Raw genomic sequence first — 16,376 nt, forward strand, 5'->3', positions numbered from 1 at the left:
TGATTCTGATCCATAGAAGAGGAAGCAAGACGACAACCAAGCATCTCGGTGTCCTGCTGAAGAAGATCCAATGTGTATTTACGCTGAGATAGAGATATACCATAGTGAGAGCGTGCCACTTCTATCCTCAAAAAGTACTTGAGTGGACCTAAGTCCTTAACCTCAAAAACACGACCTAATAACGTCTTAACCCTGTCAATCCACTATGCATCATCTCCAGTCACAATGATGTTATCCACATAGACCAAAACAATGGTACAACTACCATCCACTCCTCAACAAACAAAACAAGTAATGATCTGAGGGACATTTATAAAACTCCATAGAAAGAATAACCTCAGAAAATCACTGAAATCAGGCTCACGGGGATTGCTTCAAGCCATATAGAGATTTAAGAAAGCGGTATGCCTTCCTTGAATACTCCCCCTGAAGAAGAAATCTGAAGGAGGGTCCATATAAATAACCTTAGCCAAATCACCATTTAGAAAGGTGTTCTTCACATCTAGTTGATGAAGTGGCCAGGAGTTACACGCGACTAGGGAGATAAGAAGTTGAACAGTGGAGAGTTTGGCAATAGGAGCAAACGTGGCACCAAAATCTTTCCTCGGAGATAGTGTAAATCCCTTAGCAATTAGGCGTGCCTTATACCAATTAACAGTATCATCTATGAGATATTTCACAGTGAAGACCCATTTACAACCAATGGTCCGTTCCCCAGATAAAAGAGTAACAAGCTCCCAGGTATTATTGTTTTGCAAAGCATCCATTTCAACAGTTATAGCTTTTGTTCATTGAGGGTCTCTCAAAGTCTCTGATACAGACCGGAAAGCTCGAATAGAATCAGTGGCGGCAAGGTAGGCTTGATAAGAGGAAGAAGAATCCTGATAGGAAACAAATTGGGCAATAGGATGATTAGTAACACACCTCCGCTTACCTTTACGAAGGGCAATAGGTAAGTGAGAGTCAGAAATAAAAAGGTTAAGAACAAGTATATGTGTAGAGGTAGAAGAAGGTATATTTGAATCTAAGGGGGAGGTTGGCAAAGGAGTAGAAGGGTGAGTACGATGAATGTAGACCTTAAACGACTGCAAAGATGGAGGAAGAATTGGAGAATGTAGCACGATAGGAACGGGTCCTGTAAAGTAGATGTAGCACGAAAGTATGGAACATTTTCAAAGAAAGTAACATCACGAGAGTGGATGACATGGTGAGAAAGTAGATAATAATACCGATACCCCTTTGACATAGAGGAGTACCCTAATAAAACACATCGAATGATTTTGCCATCCAATTTGGTACGATTGGGTGTCTTGTCCTGAAGAAAACACGTACACGCAAAGACTCTACATGTAATAAAACATGCTATTAAGTTGAAGGACATAAAGAGGCACCTGTCCCTCTAAGGTGTGACTCGGAACACGGTTAAGAAAAAAAGCCGTAGTGAGGACTACGATATTCCAAAATGCCTTTGGAACATGCATTTTGCTAAGAAGACATCGGACAATATTCAGGAGGTGGTGGTTCTTGCATTCTGCCACCCCGTTCTACTCAGTAGTATAAGTACAAGTCAATTGGTGAAGCATACCATTCTCATGAAAATGGGAGTGAATCCCATCAGATATATATTCCCCCCCATTATCAGACTTAAGGGATTTAACAGTGATTGTACTGAGTCTGAATCGTTTTAAAAAAATTAACAAGGATTGGGAGCACCTTAGAATGTGAATGCATCAGATAAATCCAAGTACAATGAGAATAGTCATCTATAAATGTAACATAATGTCGATGACCATTAAAGGCAATAACAAGGAAAGGTCCCACACATCAGAATGAACTAAATCAAATATTGCATTAAATCGATGCATACAAGGAATATAAGTACACGTGTGTTTAGAAAGTTCACACACGAAGCATTGAAATTTATGTCCACTACAGGCAGTTTTTAAAGTAAGAAATAAATAACAATAGTGTTGAAAATTGACATGTCCTAAGCGAGCATGCCATAAATCTAGAGTCTATGATGAAAAAGTGTGGCTGCCAGATGATGGAAGCACAGAAGTTGGAGCAATAGTAGGCTGAAATCCAAACAAGTACAACTCATCCCTCGCATACCCTTTGCCAAAAATCCTCCTCGAAGTTAGGTCCTGAAAAATACAGTAAGTAGGAAAAAAGGTAACTGAGCAATTATAAGATTTAGTAATACTACAAACAGACAAAAGATTAAGAGATAGGTGAGGGACATGAAACATATAATCTAGAGAAATCCCAGAGGATAAAGAGATGATACCCTTGTTGTGGATAGGTGTAAGAGATCAGTCAGCAAGGTGAACCTCCCAATGAGTGGTAGAAAAAGTAGAAGTAAAGTGGCTAGACTCACTGATCATGTGATCAGAAGCACCAGAATCAATAATCCATGTTAGAGGAGTAAAATCTAACTGAGTGACATTGAATGCAAAGGATGTACTTGGAGGCATAATACCAAAGGCTGCAGTCGAATAGGGGTGAGTGTGAGCATGAATCTGATCCCGGACAATAGTGGCAATCTGAGTCTGTAACTGTTACAAGTCAATCGTGTCAAGTGAAGGAGGATCAATGAGATGAATAGATGAAGACTCCACTGTAGCGGTGCGAGGAACAATTTCTCCCAAAGACGAAGTGGAGGAAGATCGTGGTATGAGATGAGGATAGAGCTGAAAACAACAGGCCTTCTCATGGTCAATCTTCCCACAATGACTACAAGTAAGGTAACTCCCTTCACCATAACCATAGCTACCATGATCATGATTCCCTCATCCAGGAGTACGGAAGACGGAGAAAGTCGAGTTGGCTGCTAATGCTATCTGATCTGTCACTGAGGTAGATAGAATGCTAGGGACCTGAGTCTTAGGAGGGGCAATATGACGACGACACTCATCACTATTAATAGTCGCAAATATCTCAAATAAAGAAGGTAAAGGGTTGGTGTTGGGAATCTATGTCTGAAGTGCCTCAAACTCTTGACGTAGGCTCCTAAGAAACTGGTAGGTTTGATGTCGAGCAATCCTTTTAACCACATAACCGGCTTCCTCTGAAGATAATTCAGTCATAGACTCATAGTGAGAAAGTTCCTCCTAATGTGACTAAAGGTATCCAAAGTAATCGGCTATACTTTGAGTCCTTTGGGCAGTCTAGGCAATGTCTCGATAAAGTTCATAAATCCTCGAGTCATTCCTGGAATGTGCGTATGTCAATGTAAGCATTGCCCATAAAGATTTGTCTTACGATACATGAACATGGTATAGATGCGCTACTCCTTGGAGTTAAATAACCACTTAAGGATAGTGCAATTGTCGATCTCCCATGATTCAAATTTAGAATTAATTAGAGGTGGTTTAGTAATAGTCCCAGAGAGCCATTTAGATTTTCCTCTACTACCTAGGTAGAGCCGCACAGGTCGGGACCATGATTGAAAGTTCCAACCATTGAAAATAACAATGGTAATACGTTGGGTTGAGGAGTTAGACCCAACGATTGTAGCGGAAGTTGTAATTCCTTGTTCCGAAGACATTGCTTTGGTTTGAAGGGAGATCTGAAGAAAAAAGTTTAAATTTTTTTTAAGGGCACCTTAGGTACAATCGCAAAGTTGTTGCAACACAGACAACAGTCCTACTACTATTGGCAACCTACACAATAGTTAGAAGCAGCTCAAATAGCAGGGCAATGTCCAAACTGCTATCGAGCTTTGTCAACAACCTACTGCTGCAATCACAAGACTCAAAAAAAGGGTCTTACTAGAGTCGTACTGCTCCACAAGGTCAACAGACCTATCGCAGCCCTTCACAATCAAATACTACTATCGCTGGGTGCAAACAGATGGTACAATGTTATCGCATGGTCAATTAGAGGCTCTAGGGTTGTCGCAACACCAAAACGAGTCAGCCACTGCTGTTGCTTGGTTGTAGTGATGTCGCAGGGTTCAATAATAGAGGTTGCACCAAAAACAGCCACTATTGTGGCTTAGTGGCTATCGCACACCCAAAAAACAGCAACTGTTGTTACGTAGAGACAAATCCTAACATAGGGTATAAGGACAACACATTATTACATCATGTGATAAAACAAAAATAGGAAATTAAAAGACCCCCGAAGGGGAGAAGATTGAATGAGTTTGACTCTAGGTTAGGGTTTAGTGAGTAAAGAGAAGAAGAAGGAGAGGAACCAAGGAGAGGGAGGTGGAAGAGAGGAGGGGTGAAATTCCTTGGCCCTGATACCAAGAAGAATTTGAAAAGAATTATGTCAAGTCTCTTTGTGAGAGCTTGGTAGGAATTTATATTAATTGAAAATGTCAAATTACAGAAAAGTCCTTACAAATAAGAATTAAATAAAAGACTATCACTACTAAGTAATTATGGCTAAAATAGCCACTAAGTAGATTATTTCCAATATTTCATGCATATGTGATTATCTGTGAAACACATTTACATTATTGCCATCCAATTCTAATTTTTATGGGCAATATTTTCTCCTTACTCTTTATGGATGATCAAATTGAGATATTGAAATTGTTTATTATGGGGTATTTATAAAACATCATCTAAACCAGCTTCTCTTTTTTTTGTGTGTCCTTACTAAAGTTGCACACCATATATTTTGTCTTGGTTCAACTCATTTCAAACTCCTTGGATTCCTTGGGATCTCTTACATAGTTCTAGTATTGCATCTACCATCTCTAGTCTTATCAACTAGCACTATTCCATTTGCAAAACATTTTAAGTTTTTTGCATACTCGAGTTTTTGGTTTTTCATTCCAAAATGCTCCTTGATTAGGTTATAAGTGCAAACTTGATGTTGTGGAGGCACAATCTTCCTCCAACCCTCGAAATGTGTAGCTTGGATAAGGGTCTTCAGATTGTGTTCTCCAATCACTCCATTCACTCTAGCTAGGTGCATGCAATTCTACTCTGACGCCCAAGTTAGATATGTTGGTTCATATTTAAGATAATTTACCCACCTTATACATTGATACTTTTCTGATGTTCAATTGACATGACTATGAATGAAGTGACATACATGACATCCATCAAGTCTGAATTGGTTCACTTCCACATATGTTGAGATGGGAATCCAAATTCCAAATCGATAAGTTTGGCTTGTGACTAAGTGATGTGCATGGTAACCAGTGAGCGTGACCATCTGGCTGTTTCATGCACACATGTCAACTTGGGAATGCAGATTTCCAGCGGAGTATTTGTACCATTGGTACTACATATACTTTCATGAATGCTATTTGTTGTCTGATATTTGTACTTCAAATGAACTTGTTTTTCCTTATCTTGTTTATATTTCTCTATATGCAGTTGGATGCTACAGGTAGGCCAGATGAAAGTTTGGCAGTGGAGGTTGTTGGACCTTTACAGCCTCCCACGGAAGAGAACTCACAAAGCAGAACAATTTTTTCCTTTTCTCTTCAAAAGGGACAACTTAAGGCTAATGTTTGTTACCAACCACAATATTCAGCTAATGTGGAGGTACTTTATTCTTCCATCTATTAGTGGTTTGTTTGTATTTGGAATCTTGTGCTAGGAGTTTATTTGCTATGATGCATTTTGAGATGTAATGTAGTGCCTTTTTAACCTTTCTATGCAATGAGGGTAGGTGCGCCATTTACCACTTGACGAATTGGAGCTGGCTTCACTTCGAGGAACAATACAAAGGGTGAGATGCCATTTAAGCTCATACTGTCTAAACCTTGAATTTAACATTTGAAGATAGGCGTCTTATTCCTATCCCTTCCAGTTATATAATTCCAGATAATAGCTACACTCTTTTTATTACTATAAATTATGATTCCCTGGTAATCGTCTTTGCTTAGGGTTCCCTAGTGATAGTCATCTGTAGTAGGCGTTTGTCTCTCTCAACTGAGTTGGTCATGATCATTTCTTGAATAAAAAAAGGAGTCAATTTTTTTTCTAGCAACATGAAAATGATTGTACAAAGTTTAGGAGCAATTTCCTATTTGATTTTTTGGTACTTGTAACTGGCAGTTCAAATAGCTACTAACACAGTAACCACTTCCTTTCTTTCAGGCTGAACTCCAACTTAATTTTCAGAAGAGGAGGGGCCATGGAATTTTATCTGTTCTTCGTCCAAAATTCAGTGGTTTGCTGGGTGAAGCACTTGATGTGGCTGCTCGGTGGAGTGGGGATGTTGTGAGTATCTATGTAACAACTTGGTTGTTTTGTATATGTACTCTCTTTCCTGATCTTGGACCCTTTCATATAAGATCACATACACACAGAAGTTTAGATTCAGAGTTATTTTCTTCATCACTTTTATTTTGTTGGGACCAGTTTTGGATTAGTTAGATTTATTACATTAGTTGAGTTGCCTTTTGGTTATTTAAGAGTTTGATTTGAGTCCGAGTACTATTCATGCCACCTTTCTTTAGGCCTTATTTTGAGGGGTCAAAACTGTATAATGTTTATTTTTGTGTCATTTGGGAGGTGGATGAGCTTGGAAGGTTAATTTGTACGGTAGAAAATAGTTTTGTGCAGAACCCGAAGGAAGATAAGAGGGTGTGGGGAGGCACTAGGAATGGGAAGTTCACGGTCAAAGCTATGTATGTTGGTCTTGTCCCAAGGAGTAATGCAATTTTCCCTAAATCACTCGTTTGGGGGGGAAAAATTACACCTATGATTTCGATTTTCCTTAGGTTGGCGACTTTAGGGAGACTTGCAACGGTGGACCAGTTGATTAGAAAAGGCTTCATTTTTCCAAACCAGTGTTGTATGTGTAGATTCCAGGAAGAAACGGTGGCTCATTTATTCATTCATTGTCGGGTGGTTAGGCACATATGGTTGCACTTCTTATCTCTGTTCGGGATTGTGGGTTGTTTTCCTCGCTCAGTTAAGTCAATCTTGGAATCTTGGATGGTGTGGGGAGGGTCTTTCTTGTCTTCTAAACGGATTCTTTGGTTTTTTACCTCATTTGCAATTTGTTGGGGTATCTGGAAAGAACGCAATGGCTGCATCTTTGAAGGGAAGGTATCTACATTGGAAGGATTAGTCCTATCTATTTTGGAGCTTTTGTACTTATGGAGCAAACTTTATAAAGAGTTCAAGGGGGTTTTCTTTGAAAATTTCATTGGGCGGTGGGAGAGGATTTGCTCGCTGCCAAGGGACTTACTTGTTGTTCGTGCTTTGTTGTCTTTTCCCTTTTTTGTTATGCTGTTTTTCTTGTTGTTTCCTTTGTTTTGGGTTGGTCATCTCGACCCCCTTGTCTTCTTTCGTAATAAAATTATCTTTATTGATAAATATATAAAGAAAAAAAATTTGTGTCATTTGAAAAGTTATTCAGTTACTTATCCAACGAGCCCAAGATTTGTCAAAACCGATGTGTTGCGAGAAAATTATAGTCAAAATACTGATAAAGTATCAATTTTACACAGGATTTGTATCATAAGGTCAAAATGGTCAATGTTTAAGTCATGATAGGATTAATATTAAAGTCTAAAACGTAAGAGCCTATATATATAATGGTTATTATAATTGATTTATCTCAGTTTTGTGGAATAAATCCACAACCCCATCTACATCCTTCAAACCCTCGTTCAATCAAACCTAACCCTATTTTGTACCCATAAACCTAATTACGACATCCTATTGCAAAATTTTGCATTTCACATATCCAATTAACCTTTTGGGCCTAAAACTCTTTCTATATATACATGTATTTCTTTTTATCACCACTTAGTTAGCCTTTCCTCCAGTCTTCCTAAAGTAGAATAGACTTAGAATCGACAAAAACCTAGGTTGTCTCACATTAGCTTTGGTATTAGGGATGAACGTGGAATAGAGTGATGCCTGGAGAGGGTATTGGAAGTCGAGAACATGTTTGTCTTACTTTTCGACCTTCCGAGAAGTCATTTAGGTATTGTATAGGATGAGTATGAGGAGAATTTAATTTCCACATGTATTACCGAGAAAATCTTATAAACTATTGAAAATAAGAGGCATTGTCGATATCATTACGGATGTTTCATCGTTCAATTTCATCTTGGAAAGTTCATCTATAGTGTTGAGTGAAATGTAGTTCCTCTAAAGGAATCTCATATCGTGCCAGGGCAAGCTTATATTTCATGTGTACATGTTACATTTGATGTGAGCAGAGTCTTCTATATTCCACTTTAGACAAAAGGCATCTATTTACATCAGGGAAGTCAACTCCTATGGTACCATCAATCCAAGAGCAGGTTGACAAAAGGCAAATAAGACGTCAATATTAGAAGATAGAGTGCCTACAATTATAGAACTATCGTAAGAACAAGATCATGAAGTGGGCAACACGATAAATGAGTATAGGGAGGATCTTTTAGAGGCATCCATAACTTTTTTCTTTGATGCAGTTGTACTATCACTACCTCACATCAACTTAATCATCTTAGACGGGTACACTAGTCTTTTCTAAGTTAGAATATCGCAATTTGAAGTCATGATTCAACGTATCATCATGACATGTGGATAAATCGTCAACAAAGGGATGAGCTACAAATTGTTATGACCATTTTTTAGCATTGTAAAAATTCGAGGAGTTTTTTCGGACAGAGGAAAATAATGCGGACGCAAATCAACCCAACAACCACGAGTTCAAATGAAAATTTTGTAATTATTTAGGTTGCCTTTTTTTGACCTTTATTTTGTCGAGATTAATTTTAGCCTAATTAGATTTTATTATATTCTAGCTTTTTTGGCAAGATTTTTTATATTGTATTCTAGTTTGAGTTGTCTTTTGGTTATTTTAGGAGTAAAATTTAATTCTGAGTACCATTCACGTCATTTTTCTTTATGCCTTGTTTTAAGGGATCAAAACTTGTTGTATTATGTTGATTTTTGTGTCATTTGTAAAGGTTATTTATTTCACTATCGCACGAGCCTAAGATCTGCAACCTACCACACTCTTTTATATGACTTTGCTTTCATCTTCGTCACCACCTAATTAGATTTTTCCCTACTCTTCCTACGGTAAACAGACTTAGAATCGATAAAAACTTAGATTGTCCTATGATAACTTTGGTATCAAAGAAAAATAAGACCAGCTAACAAAGTGGTCTACTTTTGAATAAGGATAGATCCAAAACATATGAGACAATAAGAAAAATGACATCAAATACAACTTGTGATAGGGAAATGGAGGAGGGGACTAACATTTTTGCATTTTCTTTGCATATTACGCAAAATTTCATAACAATCTTGCCATGGGAGATTAAATGATCATTGGCTAAGATTCTTGAATATGAAAAATGATACTTCAATGGGAATTTAGTTCCTCAAATAAAAGCACCTAGAAAGGTCTAATCACCCAAGCCATATGACAAAAAAATAATATAATTTCATAGAAAATCTACCATCTTGAGTCTTTTTCTATCTTCTGTCATCTTCCGTCCTTGAGGTGATATGAATGATTGAAATATCTTCAATAATTTTGTTTTGCTCCTTACATAAGCACCTACAAATCCCCAAGGGGTTAGATTCCATTTAATTCACCCACGTAAAGAAAAGGCATCAATTAGATTGAAAATATTCCTTGGAATCACCATCTTATTTCAAACTCTATAACAATGATATCTCAAAAAACTGTGGCAATGCAGTAATAAGTGATGCACTGGTTGCTCACTAATTTTGCACTAGCCACACCTATTTGGGATAGGCCACTCTCTATACTTTAGATGATTCATTTTTCGATATTTTGTCAAGCATAGGCAGCTCACATAAAGCAAATTTTATTTGCAAGGGAACAGGATATATCCAGGTTGTTTGTTTGAGGTTGAGACCCCTTTTTATTTGAAAATACCCAATTGTATGACTGATAATGAACTCCTTTCTTGCATTCAACTTCCACCTTCTCTTGTTTTCTCTATCTAAAGTGATTTGAGCACTACTAAGCATATTAATCATTAGATTTCTCCTTAAAGTCATGCTCCGTGAAATTTTATAACTTTCTTGAGACATTCGCTCTCCGAAGCATCTTTCCATTTTCCGATGACATGAAATAGACAGGAACAATCAGTGGTTTCTCCCCACATCAAACATCCTCCGAAAATCTGACTCTCTCTCTAGTCTACCACATAATGAATGCTATGGTTGAAAGCGTCTTAACTCCTTTGAGATGCACTTCCAAACAATATTTCCGCCAGAGGAAAGGGGTGGGGCATACTATCCGAAATCTTGGGTCCCTTATTTGGAAGCATAGATCTCTCTCCGTGGAGAATCGTCACTTACTAAATCCCCTAACCTATTTTCCCAATGAGGATAAACTCATCTTTGAAGTTCCTAAAGCCGAAGCCACATTTTTTGCAAGACAAACTATATTCCATTCTACAAGAATCTCTTCTTTGAAGAATTTGTTTTAGGTTGAAGTCAATGTTGTAGGAGAGTTGATAGATTGGTGGTTGGTGTTGGGCCTTTGGGTGTAGAGCTGAGTGTGAGGTTGCATGAGTTGTCTTTTCTTGTTTTTTGTGTTGATCTCTTTCCCTGGTAAGTTTCCTTGACCTCTAGGAAGAGCATTTTATTGTACCTCTTTTTGGGATGAAATTCATACTCATCAGAAAAATGTTCCACTCTTCAAGTTGGCACTTGGATGATTGCCCTTCTAACTGAAAGAAAGAGTCTATAACAAACTTTTCAATCCTATTCACGATGCTTACAGGGATAGAGAACAAAAACAGGTAAAAGGTTGGAAGATTTGAGAGGGAACTATTTATGAGCGTACTTACCAACTTCAGATAATTTCTTTTCCAAGAGGCAAGACTTTTATTGACTTTTTTCCCTTTTGTGCTTGCATAATCAGTGTTTGTTGGTGTCATATCTTACTTACTTGTTACCTTAATTACTCTATATCTAAATTTTGGGTTTAAATATGTTACGCTTTTTGGTTCTGTAAGAAAAACTTAATATTTGTTTGACTTTTTTTACTTGAACCGTGGGAGTAGGAATATGTATGAACCAAAACATTCTATCAATTTTACATGTTAACAGTCATATCTATAGAACCTCTAAACAAACAAATAGTTTCAATTGATGATGACTTGCAGAAATTCTTCAGCAGATTCTATTTCTCACAGCACTCTGGATTAACATCTTGTGGTTAGTTTTTCCCTAGACTTATTCCCCCAGCTTTCTCTGATTGTTTTGAGAGCTGCTATCGGCGCCCCAACGTTTACTTAGTACACCACAATTTCTTAAATTATTTATCACATCCTAATTAAAGATTAAAACACGCCATTCTAACGTTACAAAAGTTTGGTTCAAGTTATTATTTCAATATTACAAAGCGTTACAACACATTGAAACAACTTCAGCAGTTGTTTACAATGAGGATTAGGAGCATATAAAATCCTAAATGGGACAAATAGAAATCTAAAAAAAAAATATAGAGAGTTCCTATTGGCACTCCAACTTTTACTTATTCTAGACCATTGACTTATTTTATTTTTTTATTTTTAATTGGGGTGTAATAAGTAAAACTTGGGGTGCCAATAGCTGCTCTCTTGTTTTTTCACACAGTAAATTTCTTGAGATCATTTTCTCCTTCTCCCTTTGACCAAGATAATCAAGAACTCATTGCTCCTGTCTCCCTACACTTTAGCATAGTTGAGAGTTGGGATAGTCTAACATAATTTGGTTTCTGTTGATGAAGGTTCTTTCTAGTTCCTTGGGCTCTTCTGCTCCATGTTTTCTCTCAAACATTATTCTGTTGAACTGTGAAATAATATTCTTCTTAGTTTGGGCTGCATATTAAAATAGATTTATTTATAATGTACAGATCACTGTTGAAAAGACAGTTCTGGAACAAACCAATAGTAGGTATGAACTTCAAGGTGAATATGTGTTGCCTGGCACACGGGATCGACATCCTGCTAGTAACGAGAGAAGTGGCTTGTTGGATAGGGCAATGGCTGGACATCTAGGTAGTGTGATATCTTCCATGGGGAGGTGGCGAATGAGACTAGAAGTTCCTGGAGCTGAAGTTTCTGAGATGCTTCCACTTGCTCGACTTCTTTCTCGAAGCACCGACCCTGCTGTTCGCTCTAGATCAAAGGTAGTATTCTTCTTCACTTCATAGAATTGGATGATATATTTTTCAATAAAAACATTTCTGTTTGTAGGTTTGAAGTGTAAATCTAGTGTAATCTATATATTTAGGTACCCTATATGGGGACAAAGGAAACTCTACATTCTGGTACATCTCTATACTTATATTATGTTGAAAACTGTGCTAGGGCATCTAAACATAAGTATTCCTTTAAAAACATATTTACTAAGGAAAAAAATAGCAACTGCAAAATATAGATGCAACGAGAGCACTTATTTGAAAAATTATTCATGTATGACACATTTTCTAACACTGCAAAGCAATATAATTTTGGAGCATATCTTTTTGCTAGTATTCTGCCTTTTAACACTTAATGTTCCAATATTAGCAACTGTTGACTGACTAGCATTCATGGGGCATTCAATGCATAAATTTAAGATGAAATATTGGCAAAAGAAAGGGTAAAATATTTTCCTTATATTTAAATTTAATGTAACTGAGTTCCATGCAATGGAACACTTTGTTGGTCAATTAATACAGTATGCTGCTTTACTTTGTCATTATGAATTTTGTTAAGTATGTTCTACTATTTGTTCTTGGTTGTAAGTTCTTCCTTTTTAAGTCTATCTCTTGAGATTGTACATTCCTAGTATATTTCAAATTTTGGAGAGGTTATCCATGATGTGGCATCATTAGATCTAAGAATTGAGACCCTTTTTTTTGTCAGTCTAAGAATTGAGACCTTATATCACACATTCTGAGTGTCATATTTTCTTTTGTTTAGTTTGTTCTTTTGTGAGTCTGCTGGGATCAGACCCTGAAGCTCAAAGTTGCAATGCAGAGCATCGACTATTTTAGCTGTGTGCTTGGGCTAGTATTTTTATCATCCTGTTATTAAACTACGCCGTTACAATATGTATTTATTCTTGAATGCTCTTAATAAAACATTGTTGGACATGTTTGTATGTAATTGTATGTATGTTTTCTTATTGTATTTTGATAATCTTGATTCTTTTTGTTGCTTCACCAATTGTAGGACCTTTTTATACGGACTTTGCAATCTGTGGGATTATATGCCGAAAGTCTTCCAGGCCTGCTCGAGGTACTTTCTTGACAAAAGAGCGATTTGGTTCGTACACAAGTACTAGTCTTCTCATAAAACCAGCATGAAATGGATTTGATACACACACACCCGTTCAGCACCAAACATTTTGGCCAACATTTTAGCCAACCATTTTTGTCCTACATGGGTTAGAAGTTTTGGAATGGGCTGATTTTTGGTGAGGATGATCTCTATGGTGAGGAGATCATCCTCACCAAAAATCAGCCCATTCCAAAACTTCTAGCCCCATGTTTACAAGTTGAAAAATCGTGGACCGTCCATTTTTTGTAAACCATTTTTGATGGGTTTAGAAGTTTTGGAATTGGCTGATTTTTGGTGATGATGATCTCCTCACCGTAGAGATAATCCTCACCAAAAATCAGCCCATTCCAAAACTTCTAACCCATGTTTTGCCAAAATGTTTGGTGCTGAACATTTCCCATATATATATATATATATATATATATATATATATATATATATATATTGCGGGGGGGGGGGGGGGGGGGGGGGGGTTGAATCATTTATTAAGATGAAAGTTAGTTTTTGTCTTTGAGAATTTGAAGTAGTTCTATGAATTTTCAGGTACTACGTAGGCATCACACTCCACTGGATGATGAGGTTATTCTTGAGGACGTAAGTCTTCCAGGTTTGGCTGAATTAAAAGGGCACTGGCATGGCTCATTTGATGCTAGTGGTGGAGGCAATGGAGATACAATGGTAAGCTTTTGTGGAACCATGTCTAAAGCAATTTAGCTTAGTGTATTACATATGCATTTGCTTCAAACAAAAGTAAATTCTCAAAGAATTTTTCATAGAATGTTAAATTGAACTGGGTTACAAGCCACCATTTTCTAAACCACTGTATGTTGAAGAACATAAGATGTCGATGTGAATATGACCCTTGTCATATGAAATCACCACATAAACATTTGTCTTTCCTAATGTAATTATTTTTTCTAGACTTCAAACTCAGCAAGTAACAGTGCCTCCCAACCTTCCAAAAAAAAAAAAAAAACAGTGCCTCCGTATTTTCTGAAACTAAGTGCATGATAAATGGAAGATTAACCTTTTTCTTTACGTTATTTTGGAACGAGAGTAATTTCAGAATTGCTACTTTTGTTCCTGTTTTTCAATCTTCTTGTTTTGCTTATTTTGTTTTCTAATAATTGAATCACCCTACTCATGACTGACTACTTCGGGGCATTTCTCAGGCAGACTTCGACTTTCATGGGGATGATTGGGAGTGGGGAACCTACAAAACTCAGCGTGTTCTAGCAGTTGGTGCCTACAGCAACAACGATGGTCTGCGTCTTGAGAGAATGTTTATCCAAAGAGATAACGCCACTATCCATGCGGATGGAACTTTATTGGGGCCGAAATCGAATCTTCATTTTGCTGTTCTGAATTTCCCTGTTGGTCTAGTGCCCACACTAGTGCAGATAATAGAATCTTCAACTACAGATGCGTTACATTCTTTGCGACAATTTTTAACACCCATTAAGGGTATATTGCACATGGAAGGGGATCTCAGAGGTAGTCTTGCAAAGCCAGAATGTGATGTGCAAGTAAGGCTACTTGATGGTGCTATCGGGGGCATTGATCTTGGACGAGCTGAAATCGTGGCTTCCCTAACCTCAACCAGCCGTTTTCTTTTCAAAGCCAACTTTGAACCTATTATCCAAAGTGGTCATGTGCACATTCAAGGGAGTGTTCCAGTAACTTCTATCCAAAATAGCATGGTAGAGGAAGAAGATAAAGAATTTGAGAAGGGAAGAGCAATGTGGATCCCGGGTTGGGCAAAGGTGAGGGAGTCAACAACTGATGAAACCAGTGAAAAGAAGGCATCCAGAGATAGAAATGAAGAAGGCTGGGATGTCCAATTGGCTGAAAGCCTCAAAGGTTTGAATTGGAACATATTAGATGTTGGAGAAGTTAGGGTTGATGCAGATATTAAAGATGGGGGCATGATGTTGTTGACAGCCTTAAGTCCTTATGCTGACTGGCTTCACGGCCATGCTGACATTATGCTCCAGGTAATTCAAGTTCAGATAAGTTCTCAAATAACGTGCTTTGCTGAGCATATTTAAAGTTCAATTATACACTTCAGAGTAGATTTAAGGGGATTCTACTCGTTTGCTCTTTCTAACATGCGTTAATCGTTGTAAATGAAATAGGTTAGAGGTACAGTTGAACAACCAATCCTAGATGGATCTGCATCATTCCATAGGGCATCTGTATCATCACCAGTACTCCGGAAGCCATTAACAAACTTTGGGGGTACTGTACATGTAAAATCAAATCGGTTATGCATCAGTTCTCTTGAAAGCAGAGTAAGTAGATGGGGAAAGATACTTGTGAAAGGAAACCTTCCCCTTAGAACAAGTCAAGCAGTCCCTGGTGATAAGATTGATTTGAAATGTGAAGTTTTAGAAGTACGAGCAAAGAATATTTTAAGGTATAATCTCTAATCCATGTGGTGGTGCATGTAATGAAAGCAGAATTTTTTTTTTCCCTTTACCATGGTGGGCTATAACTGATAAATCTCACTCAAAATCGCAGTGGCCAGGTTGATAGTCAGATGCAAGTAACTGGTTCTATATTACAACCAAACATTTCTGGAATGATTAAATTGAGCCATGGAGAAGCATATCTTCCCCATGATAAGGGCAGTGGTGCTGCGTTTGTTAATAGATTGGCATCAAATCGATCAAGCCTTTCCACTGGCGGTTACAACCGAATTTCTGCTTCAGGATACGTTTCACAGTTTTTCAGTTCAGAACCTACTGCTTCACAGGCCAAATTCCCTCAGCCTTCAGGTACTAGATACAGTGACCTTTTTTATCACCTTTATTGTGGAAGCTGGCAACTTTTACATATATGATCAGAAACCTAAATGAATTCTAAAATGGTGTCGCGCATATGGAATTAAGCTAGCTGAATGCCACCATCAAATAATCAGTAGTCAAATTGAAAATGGGGCCAATCTGGTCATTATGTTTATCTTTGATATCCTTTTTGTAGTCTATTTATAACTGATCCTTTCATGGTAAAAATTTCGACTCTAGCATGTTTAATGAGATTACCTAGCTTCAATGTTAAGTGACACTTTATATTGTCATGAAATGGCTGCTCTTGCCAGTCAAATGGCTGGAAGAGCCTCACAGAGGCCAATTTTTGTTTTTTTGTTTTTTTTCCTGTTTAG

At 37.5% G+C, this 16,376-nt stretch overlaps 1 protein-coding gene across 1 annotated transcript in view; it reads left to right on the top strand.

Annotated features, from left to right (window-relative positions):
* EMB2410 (embryo defective 2410) overlaps nucleotides 1-16,376 on the top strand; it is an 80,613-nt gene that overhangs the window by 60,900 nt on the left and 3,337 nt on the right. The window contains exons 12-20 of the mRNA XM_086417571.1: nucleotides 5,337-5,507; nucleotides 5,635-5,694; nucleotides 6,066-6,188; nucleotides 11,800-12,075; nucleotides 13,106-13,171; nucleotides 13,757-13,891; nucleotides 14,386-15,207; nucleotides 15,349-15,629; nucleotides 15,734-15,990. Coding sequence (XP_086273697.1) covers nucleotides 5,337-5,507; nucleotides 5,635-5,694; nucleotides 6,066-6,188; nucleotides 11,800-12,075; nucleotides 13,106-13,171; nucleotides 13,757-13,891; nucleotides 14,386-15,207; nucleotides 15,349-15,629; nucleotides 15,734-15,990 — 2,191 coding nt within the window. The remainder of the gene's footprint in view (nucleotides 1-5,336; nucleotides 5,508-5,634; nucleotides 5,695-6,065; nucleotides 6,189-11,799; nucleotides 12,076-13,105; nucleotides 13,172-13,756; nucleotides 13,892-14,385; nucleotides 15,208-15,348; nucleotides 15,630-15,733; nucleotides 15,991-16,376) is intronic.

Source organism: Akebia trifoliata, chromosome 12, assembly GCF_017979445.1.
Source record: "Akebia trifoliata isolate Shusen 1 chromosome 12, ASM1797944v1, whole genome shotgun sequence".
In the NCBI taxonomy this organism is placed as follows: Eukaryota; Viridiplantae; Streptophyta; class Magnoliopsida; order Ranunculales; family Lardizabalaceae; genus Akebia; species Akebia trifoliata.